Source organism: Neopsephotus bourkii, unplaced genomic scaffold (assembly GCF_033783945.1).
Source record: "Neopsephotus bourkii isolate Nb327-2 ecotype Australia unplaced genomic scaffold, CSIRO-AGI_Nbou_v1 NB_1500, whole genome shotgun sequence".
Taxonomy (NCBI): Eukaryota; Metazoa; Chordata; class Aves; order Psittaciformes; family Psittacidae; genus Neopsephotus; species Neopsephotus bourkii.
The window spans coordinates 36,674-52,394 of NW_026901976.1; the positions used below are offsets into that span (position 1 = coordinate 36,674).

The following is a 15,721-nucleotide window of genomic DNA, read 5'->3' on the forward strand; positions in this document are numbered from 1 at the left end:
CAGCTCTCTGCCTTGCCTGCTCTCTCTGCTGGGCAGATGCTAAAACTCAAACAAGAATTGGCAATCACAACCACAACAGTGCTAAGGAGAGATCAGCAGCACCTACTCACCCTTTAATAGCTCCATATGGCCACAGGCAAAGTCTAATGGAGAGTGCAGGCTAACAGTCGACTATCATGACCTCAATGAAGTCACACCACCACTGAGTGCTGCCGTACCAGACATGTTGGAACTACAACGTGAACTGGAGCCAAGTGGGATGCCACCACTGATATTGCCAAGGCATTTTTCTGACTCCCTTTGGCAGCAGAGTGCAGGCCACAGTTCCCTTTTACTTGGAGGGGCGTCCAGTACTCTTGGAACTGACTGCCCCAGGGGTGGAAACACAGCCATGGGTTGATTCAGACTGCACTGGAACAGGGGCAAGCACCACAACACCTGCAATACATTGATGACACTACTGTGTGGGGCGATGCAGGGCAGAAGGTTTTTGAGGAAGGGAGGAAAATAATCCAAATCCTGCTGAAGGTTGCTTTGGCCATAAAACAGAGTAAGGTCAAGGGACCTGCACAGGAGCAGCAGGGTTTGGGAATAAAATAGCAAGATGGATGTTGTCACTTTCCCACAGATGCGATCACAAGATCACAGCAACATCTCCACCAACTTACAAGAAAGAAACAAACACTTTCTTAGGTGGTGTGGGCTTCTGGAGAATGCACACCCCAAATTACTGCCTGATTGTAAAGCCCTCTCTAGCAGAGACCTGGAAGAAGAAGGATTTCAAATGGGGCCCTGAGCAACAACAAACCTGTGAACAAATCAAACGAGAGACAGTTCATGCAGTTGCCCTCGGGCCACTCCAGTACCCTCAAGGGGAAAAAGATGCCTCTGGATCTCCTAGCAACACAACAGACACAGCAGCAACTCCAGCCCCAGCGACAGACACTGCAGCTGCTCCAACCACAGCCACAGTCACTGTAGCTGGTGTCTCTTGCTGGGGCTGTACCACCCGCAGGCACTGCACATACTCCAGTCCCAGTGACAGGCATTGCAGCTTCTCCAATAAGATGGATATATATTAATGTGCATATATATATATATACACGTGTACATGTACGTAGACACATATACATACATACATATACCTACTTGGTGGTGCAGTCAGAGCATTTGCCAGTGAAGACTGAGGCAAAGAAGTCATTCAGAACCTCAGCCTTCTCCAAATCCTGTGTAGCCAGTTCTCCTGATAGCTTTCAGAGAGGGCCCACATTGTCCCTAGTCTGTCTTTTATTTGCTATGTACCTATAGAATCCCTTCCTGTTGTCCATAACATCCCTAGCTAAGTTTAATTCTAACTGGGACTTAGCTTTCCTAACCTGGTCCCTAGCTTCCCAGACAACATCCCTATATTCTTCCCAGGCCACCTGTCCTTGCTTAAACCATTTATAACCCTCTTTTTTCCTTCAAAGTTTCCTCAGCAGCTGCTTATCCATCCAAGGAGGTCTCCTGGCCCCCCTGCTGCACTTCCTTCTCATTGGGATGCAACACTCCTGAGTGTTCAAGGCCAGATTGGACAAGGCTTTGGGTGATATGGTTTAGAGCGAGGTGTCCCTGCCCAGGGGGGTTGGAACTTGATGATCTTAAGGTCTTTTCCAGCCCAAACTATTCTATGATTCTCTGTAGCAGATGATCCCTGAAGATCAACCAACAGTCTTGGACCCCCCTGCCCTCTAGGGCTATATCCCACAGAACCTTACTGAGCAGGTTCCTGAAGAGGCCAAAGTCTGCTCTCTTGAAGTCCAGGGCAGTGAGCTTGCTGCATGCTCTCCTCACTGTCCTGAGCATCTCAAATTCAACCATCTCATGATCGCTGCACCCAAGGCTGCCCTGGAGCGTCACATTTCCAAGGAGCCCTTCCCTGTTGGTGAGCAGGAGGTCAAGCATGGCACCTCTCCTTGTCGGCTCCTCTATTCCTTGCAGAAGGAAGCTGTCTTCCACACAATCGAGGAACCTCCTGGATTGCTTGTGCCGGGCTGTACCGTCATTCCAACAGATGTCAGGGTGGTTGGAGTCCCCCATGAGGACAAGGGCCCGTGAGTGTGAGGTTGTTCCTGTCTGCCTACAGAGCACTTCATCCACAGAGTGCTCTTGATCAGGCGGTCTGTAACAGATCCCCACAGTAATGTCCCCCATGGATGTTCTCCCTTTAACCCTGACCCACAAACTCTCTGTTAACTGCTCCCCTGTCCCCAGACGGTTCCATACTCTCCAGCCTATCCCTAACATAAAGGGCAACTCCCCCTCCCTGCCTGCCAGGCCTGTCTTCTCTAAAGAGCCTGTAACCTTCCATTCCAACGCTCCAGTCATAGGAGCCATCCCACCATGTTTCTGTGACGCCTATTATATCATATCCCCATAGACATGCACACGTCTCTAATTGCTCTTGTTTTTCCCCCATATTACAGGCATTTGTATAGATGACGTGAGTTACTCATCCCTCTCCCTGCCCCAGGGTATATGCAGGGGGTTTCTCCAACCTGGGGGTCCCTGAGCCCCACATCAGCCCCATAGAGATGGGTCTTTGCTTGCTCCAAAGCCTCCTCCAGCATTTCCAGCCTGGACTTCCTCAAAGACTGCAGCTATATCAGAAACTGGTGAGGTTTTTGGAGCAGGGATGCCCTGCAGTGAGCCCAGCAGCCCCAGCCCCAGTAATTCTACTGTAGGAATAAAGACCTTAGGCCCACTGTACAAGAGGATCTGGTTTGAGACCATCTTAAGAACCTGAATGTGCACAAGTCCTTGGGACCTGATGAAATCCATCTGCGGGTCCTGAAGGAGCTGGCATATGAAGTTGCTAAGCCCCTGGCCATCATATTTGATAGATCATGGCAGTCAGGTGAAGTTCCTGATGACTGGAAAAAGGGAAATATAACCCCCATTTTAAAGAAGGGGAAAATGGATGACCCAGGGAATTACAGACCAGTCAGTCTCACCTCTGTGCTGGCAAAATCTTGGAGCAGATTCTCCTGGAAGGCATGCTAAGGCACATGAAAAACAACAAGGTGCTTGGTGACAGCCAGCGTGGCTTCACTAAGGGGAAGTCCTGCTTGACAATTTTGGTGGCCTTCTATGATGGGGCTACAAAACTGATGGACAGGGGTAGATCAGTTGATGTCATCTACCTGGACTTGTGTAAAGCGTTCGACGCTATCCCACACGACATCCTTGTCTCCAAATTGGAGAGACATCAATTTGATGAATGGACCACTCGGTGGACAAAGAACTGGCTGGATGGCTGCACAAAAAGATTTGTGGTCAATGGCTCAATGTCCGTCTGAAGACAAGTAACAAGTGGTGTCCCTCAGGGATCGGTGTTGGGACCGGTCTTGTTTTACATCTTTGTCGCTAACATGGACAGTGGGATTATAGAATCATAGAATGGTTTGGGTTGGAAAAGACCTTAGGATCATCCAGTTCCAACCCCCCTGCCACGGGCAGGGACACCTCACACTAAACCATGTCACCCAAGGCTTCATCCAACCTCGCCTTGAGCACTGCCAGGGATGGCGCATTCACAACCTCCATGTGCAACCCATTCCAGTGCCTCACCACCCTAACAGGAAAGAATGTCTTCCTTATATCCAATCTAAACTTCCCCTGTTTAAGTTTTAACCCATTACCCCTTGTCCTGTCACTACAGTCCCTAATGAAGAGTCCATCCCCAGTATCCCTATAGCCCCCCTTCAGATACTGGAAGGCTGCTATGAGGTCTCCAAGCAGCCTTCATAGGTTCTGTGGAGTCAGATGCGACTCCTTTCCAGGCCCCATCAGGTATCATGGACGAGCCAGATGCCGTAGCCAGTTTGCCCACTCCCAGTGACATCTTGGTCTCCTACTCAACTTTTCCAGGTGAGATCCCCAGAGGAACTGGCCAAAGTGTTGGAGATTTGTAGCCCAAGTTGGGGGAGGTTTGGGGCAATTGGAGATGGCAGGAACTTAGTGAGACGAGAACATAAAACTGTCTTTGGCAGTGATGTTCTCATTCTTCCTCTGCAGGTTTTGTCTCCTGGAGGGAGGTGTCGAGTGGCTCATGGTATGTGGAAACCCTGGACAGCGTGCTGGAGCAATACGCCCCTTCGGAAGACCTGCTGAACATGTTACTGCGGGTGAGTGTCAAAGTCCAAGCTCGTGGGACTTGGGTCACTGTTATAAGCTTGCTGCCCTGTGTCCAGGCAGATCGTGCCCTTGGGGAAGTCCTGGTGGTTCTCTTGTGCCTGGAGATGTCCATGGTGCTCACTTGCACTCTGTGGTACTCCTAAGACACGATGGTACATATGTACCCATCACCCCTTGTCCTATTGCTCCAGTCCCTGATGAAGAGTCCCTCTCCAGCATCCTTGTAGCCCCCTTCAGACACTGGAAGCTGCTGTGAGTTCTCCACGCATCCCTGAGTTCCCTGTCCTGCCTGCTCCTCATCCACTCTCTTCCTGTTCTCAGGTGGCCAATGCTGTCTCTGCCAAGGGGAAGTACAAGCAGATCCCAGGCTGCTTCAACTTCCTCCGTAAAAAACTCTTCTTCAAGTGCAAATGATGCTCCGAGGATGCTGCCAAGCTCCAGAGCTGCTTCCCCGCAGCCAGAGGAAACCTGCTCCCTCCAGGACCCTGCAGCCATGCTCCTGGTGCCATCTCTGTCTGTCGAGATGTTTGTCTTGAGGAATGTCACCCGTGAGTGCTGTGAAAGAGGGAGGAGATGGAGGCTGCGCCGTGCCGATGGGGAATGGTACGGATGGAGCAGGAAGCCCCTTTGCCAGGGCACGCGCTGGCCCAGCGCCTCTGTGCTCGCAGAGGAGAGCACCTCCAGCTCGCTGCGATGCGCCTGTGCTCAGCCTCAGGGTATTTTGTTTGGTGACTGCCACACTTGCGGCCTTCTCTGCCTGGAAAACCAACTGATGGGATCAAAGCCTGGCACTTCAGTGGCATGGAATGAGTTTTGTAATTGAGATTTCCAGTAAAACACAATGGAAAAGGCAAGAAAATCCTTTGTGTTTCCTCGTCTGTTCCGTGCTGTGAGTGCCAGTTCAACATCTCCCAAAGGCTTCTCTGCAAGAAGAGCAAGAAAAGCCTCATCCATGTAAATCTTCATCTTCCTGCTGCTACTGGGAGCGTTTCATAGAATCATAGAATTGTTTGGGTTGGAAAGGACCTCAAGATCATCCAGTTCCAACCCCCCCTTCCATGGGCAGGGACACCTCGCTCTAAACCATATCACCCAAGGCCTCGTCCAACCTGGCCTTGAACACTGCCAGGGATGGAGCATTCACAACCTCCCTGGGCAACCCATTCCAGTGCCTCAGCACCCTCACAGGAAAGAATTTCCTCCTTATATCCAATATAAACTTCCCCTGTTTCAGTTTTAACCATCACCCCTTGTCCTATCACTACAGTCCCTAATGAAGAGTCCATCCCTGCATCCCTATAGGCCCCCTTCAGACACTGGAAGCTGCTCTGAGGTCTCCACGCAGCTTCTCTTCTCCAGGCTGAAGAGCCCCAACTTTCTCAGCCGAGACGTGGCCATGCGAGAAGGCAGCGAGTGTCCCCTTGAGGCAATCTGCAATAATGCGAACTTAGAGAGGAGCCTGATGAGGATCCCTCTGAATCCCAGAGCTGAGGTCGAGCGCTTGCCCTGGGGAGCTGCTGTGGTGATAGTTTTGGATTAGAAACCCGGGATGGATGTGGGATATTAGGGAGAGGCGTCCTCAGGGACTGAGGAGCTGCCCTGGGGAGATGCAGCTGCCATGGGGTATGTGGGGAAGGGAAGTGTCACTGTGCAGAGCCGGGACAGGATGGAGAGCTGATGGGTGCCCCCCAGTTGCATGGGGCATTTCACAGTCCTGGTCTGCTTCGGAACAGCAAAGGCAGCTTGTGCTGCGCCCCAGTGCCTCCGTGCTGCTGGGGGAGCGAGGGAGGCTTTGGGAATCACCTGTGGGTGCCAATAGCAACTTGGGCCACTCCTCACCCAATGTGGTTTACAGGGGCTGCCTTCTGTCAGCATCACAGACACATGGGCAGTGCCAGCAGCCACAGCGTGGTGCTTCGTGTCCCCCTGACACAGTACAGCCCAGCACACCCCACTTGTCCCTCGGGTGTGCTGGGTGCTCGCACAGCCACCCAGGGATCCACACACCCCAAAGGCTCCCTGCTGGCCTCGCTCAGGTCACACAGCAGCCTCGTGGCCACCCACCCCTGTGGGGTCTCACTGCGAGCCGTGGCTGAGCCGAGTCCCATGCAGGGACTGTGACTCTCCACCACCTCCTGCAGGAGGGGACAACTTCACTGGGGTGGGACCCATCTCAGAGGGTGCCAGTGCCAGGCACGGTCCTGCTCCCTCCCCACCACCACTGACCCGCTGGGTACCAGCCCCAGTGCTGCAGTGGTGCCCAGGGCTCCCACACTCACCACACCACCTCTGAGGAGGGGACAGGGTGCCCAGGTGGACACACAGAGGTGACATGAGAGCACGTCTCGATGTGACTGCAGCACCAGGCAGTGCCTCCCGCATGGTGGGGTCCTGCTCCCCAGCCTCTTCTTCCCACCCCCAAGAGCCCCCCTGCAGTACATGGTCCATCTCCACACATCCTCTGGGCAGGTCTTTAATACCCAAGGGGTGATGTGTACAATCCCTCTGCCACAGCACCCAGCAGCACCCCCAGCTGCTGCCCTCCCCATGCATCTCTTCACCCACTAAACCTCTGGCCACGCTGTCAGGTGTCCCTCAGTCCCCAGACGGACCCACAACCCTGCCCCAAGCCAGCCACAGCCCAGGCAAGTGGCTCCCACAGCCTCGGGGCTCGCACCACTGCTCCTGGGCCCCACTGCAGGCCCAGTGCAGGCGATGGCATCGCTCCCCAGGCTGGTGCTGGTGTTGCTCAGGCTGGTGGCAGCATCACTCCTGAGCTGGGGACCATCCATCACGTCCCCCGCTGAGCTCCAGGCACCACCATCCTCCATCCTCTGGCACGAAGCTTCTCACTGGGCCCAGCACCCATGACAAGGTGATGGCAGCACCGCAGTGCCGGTGGGCAGCCCTGCTCGGGGGCTCATGGTACAGCACCATCCGCAGCCTGTGCACCCCTGCTCCCACTGCCACGGTGCCTCCTTCCACTGCAACCCCCCACATCCCTCCCATGGCAGCCCTGGCTCCTCCTGGGGACCCCCCAGCCGGGGTGCAAGCCCCACACTGCCAGACCCAGCACCCACCTTGTTCCTCCAGATGCTGTGGGAGGAGACCCACACTGAGACACTCAGCTCTGGGTCATGGTGCAGGTCCTGCAACCCCCCTCCCTGGACCAGGCAGCCCCCAAGGACCAACCCTTGAGACCCCCATTGCAATTTACCTGTCCTCAAGTAGCCCAGGGCCAGCAAAGTCCTCTGAGACACAGAACCAGAGAAGGAGAGAACGGGTTGGGGTGAAGGGACCTTAAAGCTCCTCCAGCTCCAACCCCTGCCACGGGCAGGGACCCCTTCCACTGGAGCAGCTTGCTCCAAGCCCCTGTGTCCAACCTGGCCTTGAGCACTGCCAGGGATGGGGCATTCACCCTCTCTTTGGGCAGCCTGATCCACTGCCAAGGACAACTGAGGCCCCTGAAGCACTCTGGAGCTGCCACATCCCTCAGTGCTCCCCATGGGCCAGCTGGCTCCCTCACAGGCCCCCAGCCAGACCCCAGCCCCTTGAGCCCAAACCACCAGCAAAGCCTTGAGCCCCTTGGTGCTAAGGGCATGGATCCCACCCCTGCTCCCCACAGCTGCAGCCGGAGCCTGCCCCAGTGCCCTCCCTGAGCAACGTGGGGACCCTGCAGACCCCAGCATCCCCAGCCACAGCCGCAGGTGCCTGCCCCCCGCTGCCCCCTGCTCAATAACCAGACCAAGCGAGACCAGCTCAGCTCTTGTGCCTTTATCACGCTCGAGACGCGCTGCCCCTCGCGCCGCATCTTCAGTTGCTGCTCATTGTCTGCAAGGACAAGACAGAGGGGCCATGGCAGCGAGCCCCGGCGCTGGGCAGGGGCAGCCCCTCGGTGGGGGCAGAGCCCGCGGCACCCACCTCGTGGATCCAGTCGATGTAGGCGGACACGCGGGTGAACACCGTCGGCTTCCTCAGCGTGTTGCAGCCCAGCCCCGAGCCAAAGCTGACGATTCCGGCCACCTCCCAGCGCCCCTCGAACGGGCAGTTCAGGGGGCCTCCGGAGTCCCCCTGGCCCCATGGACACCGCTCAGGACTCGCCCGTCCGGACGCTCCCCTCCAGCCCCTCACCTCCCAGTGCTTCCCATGGGCTCCACAGCCTCCCTTGTTCCTGGAGCACAGACCAGCCCTGCGCCCACCGTTGCCACCCCTTGCCCATCACTCACGTTGCAGCTGGAGATGACACCATCGCCGCCAGCACATATCATACTGGGGAGCACGTAGGTGCCCCACCAGCTCCGCTGGGAGCAGGTCTCATAGTCCACCACGGGCAGCAGTGCCTGCTGCAGGACGTCAGCCAGGGGCCCATTCGCTGCCACAAGAGGCACACATCACACCCTGCACCCCCGCTGGACCCCGCTGACTCCTCCCCACGGACCCCACTTACTCCAGAGCCGGCCCCAGCCGGTCACATAGCAGGGGTAGTTGTTCTCCAGTATCTGCCCGGCGGGCGGCAGGCAGGCCACCTGGATGGTCTCACTCTCCTGCACCTCCTCTGCCAGCTTGATCAGGGCGATGTCATTGCTATGGGGAGAGCCAAGCGTGGGGACAGGAAGATCAGGTTCGTAGGGAAGCGGAACCCAGCCATAATACCCCCTCCATCCATCCCTGACCCATCCCATCCCATCCCATACATGATGAGGAAGGAGTTCCAGTTCTTGTGCACGATGATCTTCTCCACCCCCACAGCCACCGAGCCCAGCTCTTCCTCATCCGACAGGACCTGCTTGCCCAGCACCACGCGGTACGTCAGGGTAGAGCTTCCAGGGGCAGAAACAGAGGTGTCAGTCTCCATAGACATCTTGACCCCCCTGCATGGACCCCTCTCTTACACCCAGCACCCACCTGATGCAGTGGGCAGCCGTCAGCACCCAGTTGGTTTCAATCAGGGTCCCGCCGCATGTGTGGTACCACTTCCCATTCTGGATGTACTGCAGTGAGATCTGTGACAGCAGAGGCACAGCATCAGTGTGGGGATGTCCCAGTCCCCACCCCTATCCCCATCCCTGCACCCCCCCTTACCTGCCATGGCCAGCTGTGGGGCACAGCATCTTCACCACCCACCACGCGGGGGCGATGCAGCGATGCCACGGCCGCCTGCCCACATCCATAGGCTGGGTGACACCGGCAAAGGGACCTCAGCGGCCGCCTGCACCCCCTGCCCAGGGCCACAGCGGCTGCCGGGGTCCCAGGCCCCTCACCCCATCCCCTCCTGCGCCCCAGACCCACCGTAGCCCAGCACCACAGCGAGGCACAGAGCACCCAGCATGGCTGCAGCAGTCCAGAGTGCTTGCAGGGGCCGCTCACCCCTCTTATAGCACCCCAGGACCTTGGTGTTGACCCTCCCCTGGCCAACATCTGGTGAGTGTCCCACGCTGGGGGGCAGCTCCTCACCCCCATTGCTCCCTCTTATCAGCCCCTGGGAACAGCCACAGCTGCCCAGCCAACGTGGCAGAGCAGGGACACCTGGGGACACACAGGGTCCCTCCTGGGGTGCAGCTTGCGGGCAGCCCCCAGCCACACTGCTCCCTGTGCTTGCAGGCAGCCCAACTGCCCCCAGCTTCCAGGGTGCGGCCCCCAAACCTGCCCCCCCATGCACCACAGGAGTAGGGTCTCTTTATCTCATGCTCCACATGGCCAAGGCCACCCAATACCCCACAGGTGCCGTGGGGGCAGCCCCATAGCACAGGGATGCTGAAGACCTTCAGTAACACCCTATGTGGATCAGGCCCCCGCTGCTTCCTATGCTGCTGTCCCAGCACCTCCATGGGTCATCCTGCTTCACCACCACCCGCAGCGGTGATGGGGTGCCTGCTCCCCGTGTGGCTCCTGCCACCAGCATGGACACAACCAGAGCACGGCTGCACCTCAGCCCCACACAGGCACCCAGCTTAAGAAATATAATATTTATTTGGGATTCAAATAAAAACCCAAACCACACAAACCACACAAACACCCCCCGTACACCCCCGGGGTGACACCGCGGGACAGACACGTCGGTACAGCCAACACGGGAGCTCCCCCAACCACGTGTGGCTACAACACTCGCCCTCCTGGGCCAAGCACGACAGGAAAACACGGAACAGCCTCAAGAGCCAGCAGCCGCCTTCGCACACAGCTTCAGGACAGAGACCCAGCCCTCGGGGGGCTGCACACCACGGGAGGCTCCCATCCCGCAGCACTGCACACACGGACCCCTCCAGCAGCAATGGCAACAGGCACCGAGTCCCTGTGACCCCCCCGGGGTGACCGCCCGAGTCCTGCAGGGTGCATGCACAACACAACAGCGTGGGGACAGCACCCCCGGCACGGCTGCCCCGGCAGCAGCAGCCCCAGCAGGGACACGGCGCTGCCACCCCTTGGGCAGGGGCAGCTTGCAAGGGGGCAAGAGAGGGGTGAGAACAACACCTACAGGCAGCACAGGAGGGGAAGGGAGGGCCGGGCGCTGGGTCGAGCCCGGCCTTTGGGCAGTCACAGGCACACAGCTCGGGCATCGCTCCCGTTACAGTCGACACGTGGCACACGTGGCATTCCCGGCTCCAGGCACTGCACACCAGTCCTGCCCGGCACTGTGCGCTGTCACTGCTTGAAGGTGGATTGGAGCTCCTTGAACGCTGCTTTTCTCTGCTTCAGCTCCTCCGCCTGCTTCTTCTTCTCCTCCTGCTCTGCCTTGATCTCCTCCTCGAAGCGGCTGGCGTCATGGATGGCTTGTACCTGCCGATGGGGACACAAGACCCCACCAACATCCCCACCTGCTGCTCCCAGTGAGCTGGCACCAACCCACCCTCGTGCATCACCGCCCTGGGTATGCGCACCATTACCTTGGCCTCAAAGAAGTTCTTGGCACCTTTCACACCCTCCGTGGAGACGTCGATCTCGGAGAGGCGGGCCAGGGCGTGCAGGCCACTGTCCTCCTGCAGCTCTCCTGCCGCCGCCTTGCGGAAGATCAGCAGGAACTGCAAAGAGAGACACTGGTGTGGGCCCTCAAAGCCACCACAACACCCTCCCCATCACCTTAGAACCATGCCAAGCCCAGCACTGAGGTGAGCAGCACCGGGGGTACCTTCATGTCAGTGTGGAGCCCTCCCCATGCCCTTACCTCCCGAAAGCTGAGCTTGCTGTCCAGGTCTTCATCCACTTCCTTGATCATGTTCTTCAAGCCCAGGTGTGTCTGTGGAGCCCCCAGCTTCTCCATCATCAGCTTCAGCTCCATCAGGTCAATGAAACCATCTTTCCCCGCGTCGTACCTGCAGCAGAGGGACGGTCCTGTCACATCACTGAGTGTCTCCTCTGCCTGGGAAGCGAGGCAGCAAGCACAGGAGGAGGTAACAGCAAGGACATGGACACCGACACTCCCAGGCAGCTCGCCAGACCATGGGAAGCTGCTGGCAAACCACTAACAGCCCCCAGAGCATCATCTGGGATCAGCTCCACTTCCACACAGTGCTTGGCAGGAGAACCCCTACAGATGCTGCCAAACCTGCTGCTGGCTCCCTGGGCCCAGAGCCCGAGCACACCATCACCTCCTCACTGTGACATCTCCAGCTGATGGCTCCTGCCTGCCCAGAGACCCTCAGCATCCATCCATGTGCCTGGGCTTCAAGAGGTCAAGACACACAACCCTCCATAGCTACCTGACAGGAGATTGTAGTGAGGTTAGGGTCGGTATCTTCTCACAAGGAACAAGTGACAGGACAAGAGAAACGGCCTCAAGCTGCACGAGGGCAGGTTTAGATGGAGCTGAGGAACAATCCCTGCCCCAGAGGGTGCTCAGGCATTGGAACAGGCTGCCCAGGGCAGGGCTGCAGGCACCGGCCCTGCAAGTGTTCACACACCCTCAGTGCTGTGGGTTAGTGGTGGCCTTGGCAGTGCTGGCAACAGTTGGACTGGGCGATCAGAAAGGACTTTTCAACCTCATTGTCTCTATGGCTCTAAAGGGGGTGGGCTGGCAGCACGAGGCTGTGGAGCCCATGGGAAGCACTGGGAGGTGAGGGGCTGGAGGGGAGCGTCCGGACAGGCGAGTCCTGAGCGGTGTCCATGGGGCCAGGGGGACTCCGGAGGCCCCCTGAACTGCCCGTTCGAGGGGCGCTGGGAGGTGGCCGGAATCGTCAGCTTTGGCTCGGGGCTGGGCTGCAACACGCTGAGGAAGCCGACGGTGTTCACCCGCGTGTCCGCCTACATCGACTGGATCCACGAGGTGGGTGCCGCGGGCTCTGCCCCCACCGAGGGGCTGCCCCTGCCCAGCGCCGGGGCTCGCTGCCATGGCCCCTCTGTCTTGTCCTTGCAGACAATGAGCAGCAACTGAAGATGCGGCGCGAGGGGCAGCGCGTCTCGAGCGTGATAAAGGCACAAGAGCTGAGCTGGTCTCGCTTGGTCTGGTTATTGAGCAGGGGGCAGCGGGGGGCAGGCACCTGCGGCTGTGGCTGGGGATGCTGGGGTCTGCAGGGTCCCCACGTTGCTCAGGGAGGGCACTGGGGCAGGCTCCGGCTGCAGCTGTGGGGAGCAGGGGTGGGATCCATGCCCTTAGCACCAAGGGGCTCAAGGCTTTGCTGGTGGTTTGGGCTCAAGGGGCTGGGGTCTGGCTGGGGGCCTGTGAGGGAGCCAGCTGGCCCATGGGGAGCACTGAGGGATGTGGCAGCTCCAAAGTGCTTTAGGGGCCTCGGTTGTCCTTGGCAGTGGATCAGGCTGCCCAAAGAGGGGGTGAATGCCCCATCCCTGGCAGTGCTCAAGGCCAGGTTGGACACAGGGGCTTGGAGCAAGCTGCTCCAGTGGAAGGGGTCCCTGCCCGTGGCAGGGGTTGGAGCTGGAGGAGCTTTAAGGTCCCTTCACCCCAACCCGTTCTCTCCTTCTCTGGTTCTGTGTCTCAGAGGACTTTGCTGGCCCTGGGCTACTTGAGGACAGGTAAATTGCAATGGGGGTCTCAAAGGTCGGTCCTTGGGGGCTGCCTGGTCCAGGGAGGGGGGTTGCAGGACCTGCGCCATGACCCAGAGCTGAGTGTCTCAGTGTGGGTCTCCTCCCACAGCATCTGCAGGAACAAGGTGGGTGCTGGGTCTGGCAGTGTGGGGCTTGCACCCCGGCTGGGGGGTCCCCAGGAGGAGCCAGGGCTGCCAAGGGAGGGATGTGGGGGGTTGCAGTGGAAGGAGGCACCGTGGCAGTGGGAGCAGGGGTGCACAGGCTGCGGATGGTGCTGTACCATGAGGAACCAGCCTCAAGCTGCACCAGGGCAGGGTTAGATGGAGCTGAGGAACAATTCCTGCCCCAGAGGGTGCTCAGGCATTGGAACAGGCTGCCCAGGGCAGGGCTGCAGGCACCGTCCCTGCAAGTGTTCACACATCACGTACACGAGGCCCTCAGTGCCATGGGTTAGTGGTGGCCTTGGCAGTGCTGGGAATGGTTGGACTGGATGATCATGAAGGACTTTTCAGCCTCACTGATTCCATGACTCTGTGTCTGTCACTGAGCCTGCTCACCCCCCCTGGCAGGGACAACCCCTCAGACCACCCCACTGACCCCTCCATCCTCCCACTGCCTGAATGGAGCTGGCAGCTCCCCGTGTCTGGGTGTAGTCCTGGAACCCTGCAGCACAGCACAGGGGACTCCTGCTGCAGAGCCAGCACAGCTCCACATCTTACACAGCTCCAAAGGGCAGGCGGCTGCATCTCCCCAGTACCCCTCATCCTCAATGCAAGCCTCACAGCTGCACCGCACCCCACCACCCCCCCTGCGCACCACACGGGAGGAGGAGACCCTGCAGGCAGCCCGGGGCCATGCAGGAGTGTCCGAGCAGCTTCACCCATCACGAGCAGGCGCTGACTCGTGCTGTGCGTGCGGCGCTGCAGCCGCCTCGCAGAGCACCAGGCTCAGCACGCCGCAGGTCTGTGACTCATTTGTACCTTCCCTGCTGCGGTTTCGCTCTGTCCCTGTCGCCTTCCTGCTCTCCCACGCTGTGGGGACTCTCGCACAGCACTTGGCCCTGCTCCTCTCTGCCTGCTTCCGCTGTCAGCCCGGAGCTGGGCTGGGGGAGCAGCCCCAACGAGCTTCCTGCCTCCGAGATCCCTCTTGGAGCATCACACACAGAGTTGCTCTGCAAAGGGCAAGTTTGCCAGTCTGGCCCGGTTGTTTCATCCCATGCAAGGCACGCCCCCAGCTGCAGGGCGCTTCCTTGCTCTCACTCCCCTCCTCTGTGCTTTTTGGGGTGCCGGCATCCCTCTGCTTCTCCCATGCGGCACCATCTCTTCAGGCAGCAAACCCGCTCCCACACTTTACACCATACAGCCAGATCATTGCATTGCAAGGGTGACAAGGGCACATGGCTCAACAGCATCCTTCCCTTGGGAATACCCCTTCCCAGCTCCCAGACCGCCGTGGGCTGCCTCACGCTGCTCCTTTCGCTGCAGTGAGACGCTGCAAACACGTCTGCTCCGAGCGCCTGGCTCCGTATCTGCGTGGTGCCGGCCACATTCCCACCACACACCATCTGCACCACGATGAGCTCCCGTGCTCAGCATCACCAGATGGGTGCTCTGGTCCTGGGGACCCTAAGCGTGGTTGTACCCTCACCCCAGGCTGCATCCAAGAGGCTGTAAGCAGCAACCAGCACATCTGTGTCCGGGTGGGAAGAAGCAGGGAACAAGGAGGCTCTTGCACTGCCTACGATGCTGGCAGAACATTGCCCGCACCTCAAACAAGCCCCCCCCCAGCCTTGTGCCATGGGGCTCGCTGTGTCCAGCCCCTCCACCTTTTCCAGCAGTGCCCAAGCAAGAGCCTGCAGCACATCTACACAGATTTCACCCCCGGTTTACACCGGATGGGTCCAGAGGCAGCAGCACACTGCAGGATGCTCGCTGCTCTACAGCCACGCTGCCTTTGCATCATCCGTAAGGAAGCTCCGGCCCATGCCACTTGGCCCCCCGGCACATCCTGGTGTGACCATGGTTACAGACACCGCAATTTCAGTTTGCCCCTGGAAATTTCCAGGGATCGATGCCAGGTTCCCCCCGGGCCGAGCCTGTGCACCGAGTCACGCTGCACCGTGCGCGGTGGCACGCACTGAGGCTGGGGACGCACCGAGAAGTGGGAACTCCTCGGTGCTGCAGCAGAGGGAAGGCAGGGGGGTCCCTTGTGGTACGCTCCAGCTTTCCCGGCTGCAATACAAGGTGCCAGGGTCACTCCTGCCAGGAGACGGGAACGGGGGTCCCCGTTGCTGAGATTTGGGGTGTGCAGGAATCTCTCCTGCAGGAGCTGGGGGAAAGGTACCCCAGGCATCCTCCTGCAAGGAGCTGCGGAGGGGGGGAAGTCCTTGGGATCCCTTCTGCAAGGAGTTGGGGGTATCCCAGGCATCCCTCATGCAAGGGATGGGGAGAGCCTCCTACAAGGAGCCAAGGGAACCTCCTGCAAGGTGTTGCGGGGTTCCTCCTGCAGGGAGCAGGCCGGGGTCCCCCCGCCGGTCCCCGGTGATGCCGCCCGCGGTCCCCGCTCTCCCCGG

General features: G+C 58.9%; 3 protein-coding genes and 1 long non-coding RNA gene across 6 annotated transcripts in view; 2 read left to right on the plus strand and 2 right to left on the minus strand.

Annotated features, from left to right (window-relative positions):
- Window positions 1-3,790: 3,790 nt before the first annotated feature.
- CASP9 (caspase 9) lies at window positions 3,791-5,037 on the plus strand. Its single transcript, XM_061369516.1, has 3 exons — window positions 3,791-3,909; window positions 4,057-4,166; window positions 4,498-5,037. The coding sequence occupies exons 1-3, from the start codon at window positions 3,837-3,839 to the stop codon at window positions 4,588-4,590; spliced, it is 276 nt and encodes a 91-aa protein (XP_061225500.1). The 5' UTR covers window positions 3,791-3,836; the 3' UTR covers window positions 4,591-5,037.
- Window positions 5,038-7,941: 2,904 nt separating this feature from the next.
- LOC133220989 (chymotrypsin-C-like) lies at window positions 7,942-9,612 on the minus strand. The gene is made up of 8 exons (XM_061369509.1): window positions 9,466-9,612; window positions 9,259-9,350; window positions 9,082-9,179; window positions 8,871-8,996; window positions 8,624-8,760; window positions 8,403-8,548; window positions 8,098-8,247; window positions 7,942-8,007 (listed from the first exon to the last, which is right to left on the minus strand). The coding sequence occupies exons 1-8, from the start codon at window positions 9,503-9,505 to the stop codon at window positions 7,990-7,992; spliced, it is 807 nt and encodes a 268-aa protein (XP_061225493.1). The 5' UTR covers window positions 9,506-9,612; the 3' UTR covers window positions 7,942-7,989.
- Window positions 9,613-10,127: 515 nt separating this feature from the next.
- The window catches only part of LOC133220984 (EF-hand domain-containing protein D2-like), a 39,322-nt gene continuing 33,728 nt past the window's right edge, over window positions 10,128-15,721 (minus strand). For all 3 annotated transcript variants that reach the window (XM_061369497.1, XM_061369498.1, XM_061369500.1), the window contains 3 exons: window positions 11,336-11,483; window positions 11,058-11,192; window positions 10,128-10,950 (listed from right to left, as the gene is read on the minus strand). In XM_061369497.1, coding sequence (XP_061225481.1) covers window positions 10,816-10,950; window positions 11,058-11,192; window positions 11,336-11,483 — 418 coding nt within the window. In that variant the 3' untranslated portion in view covers window positions 10,128-10,815. The remainder of the gene's footprint in view (window positions 10,951-11,057; window positions 11,193-11,335; window positions 11,484-15,721) is intronic.
- On the plus strand, window positions 12,089-12,589 carry LOC133220995 (uncharacterized). The gene is made up of 2 exons (XR_009727844.1): window positions 12,089-12,433; window positions 12,524-12,589. It is a non-coding gene; the product is annotated as an uncharacterized LOC133220995 (long non-coding RNA).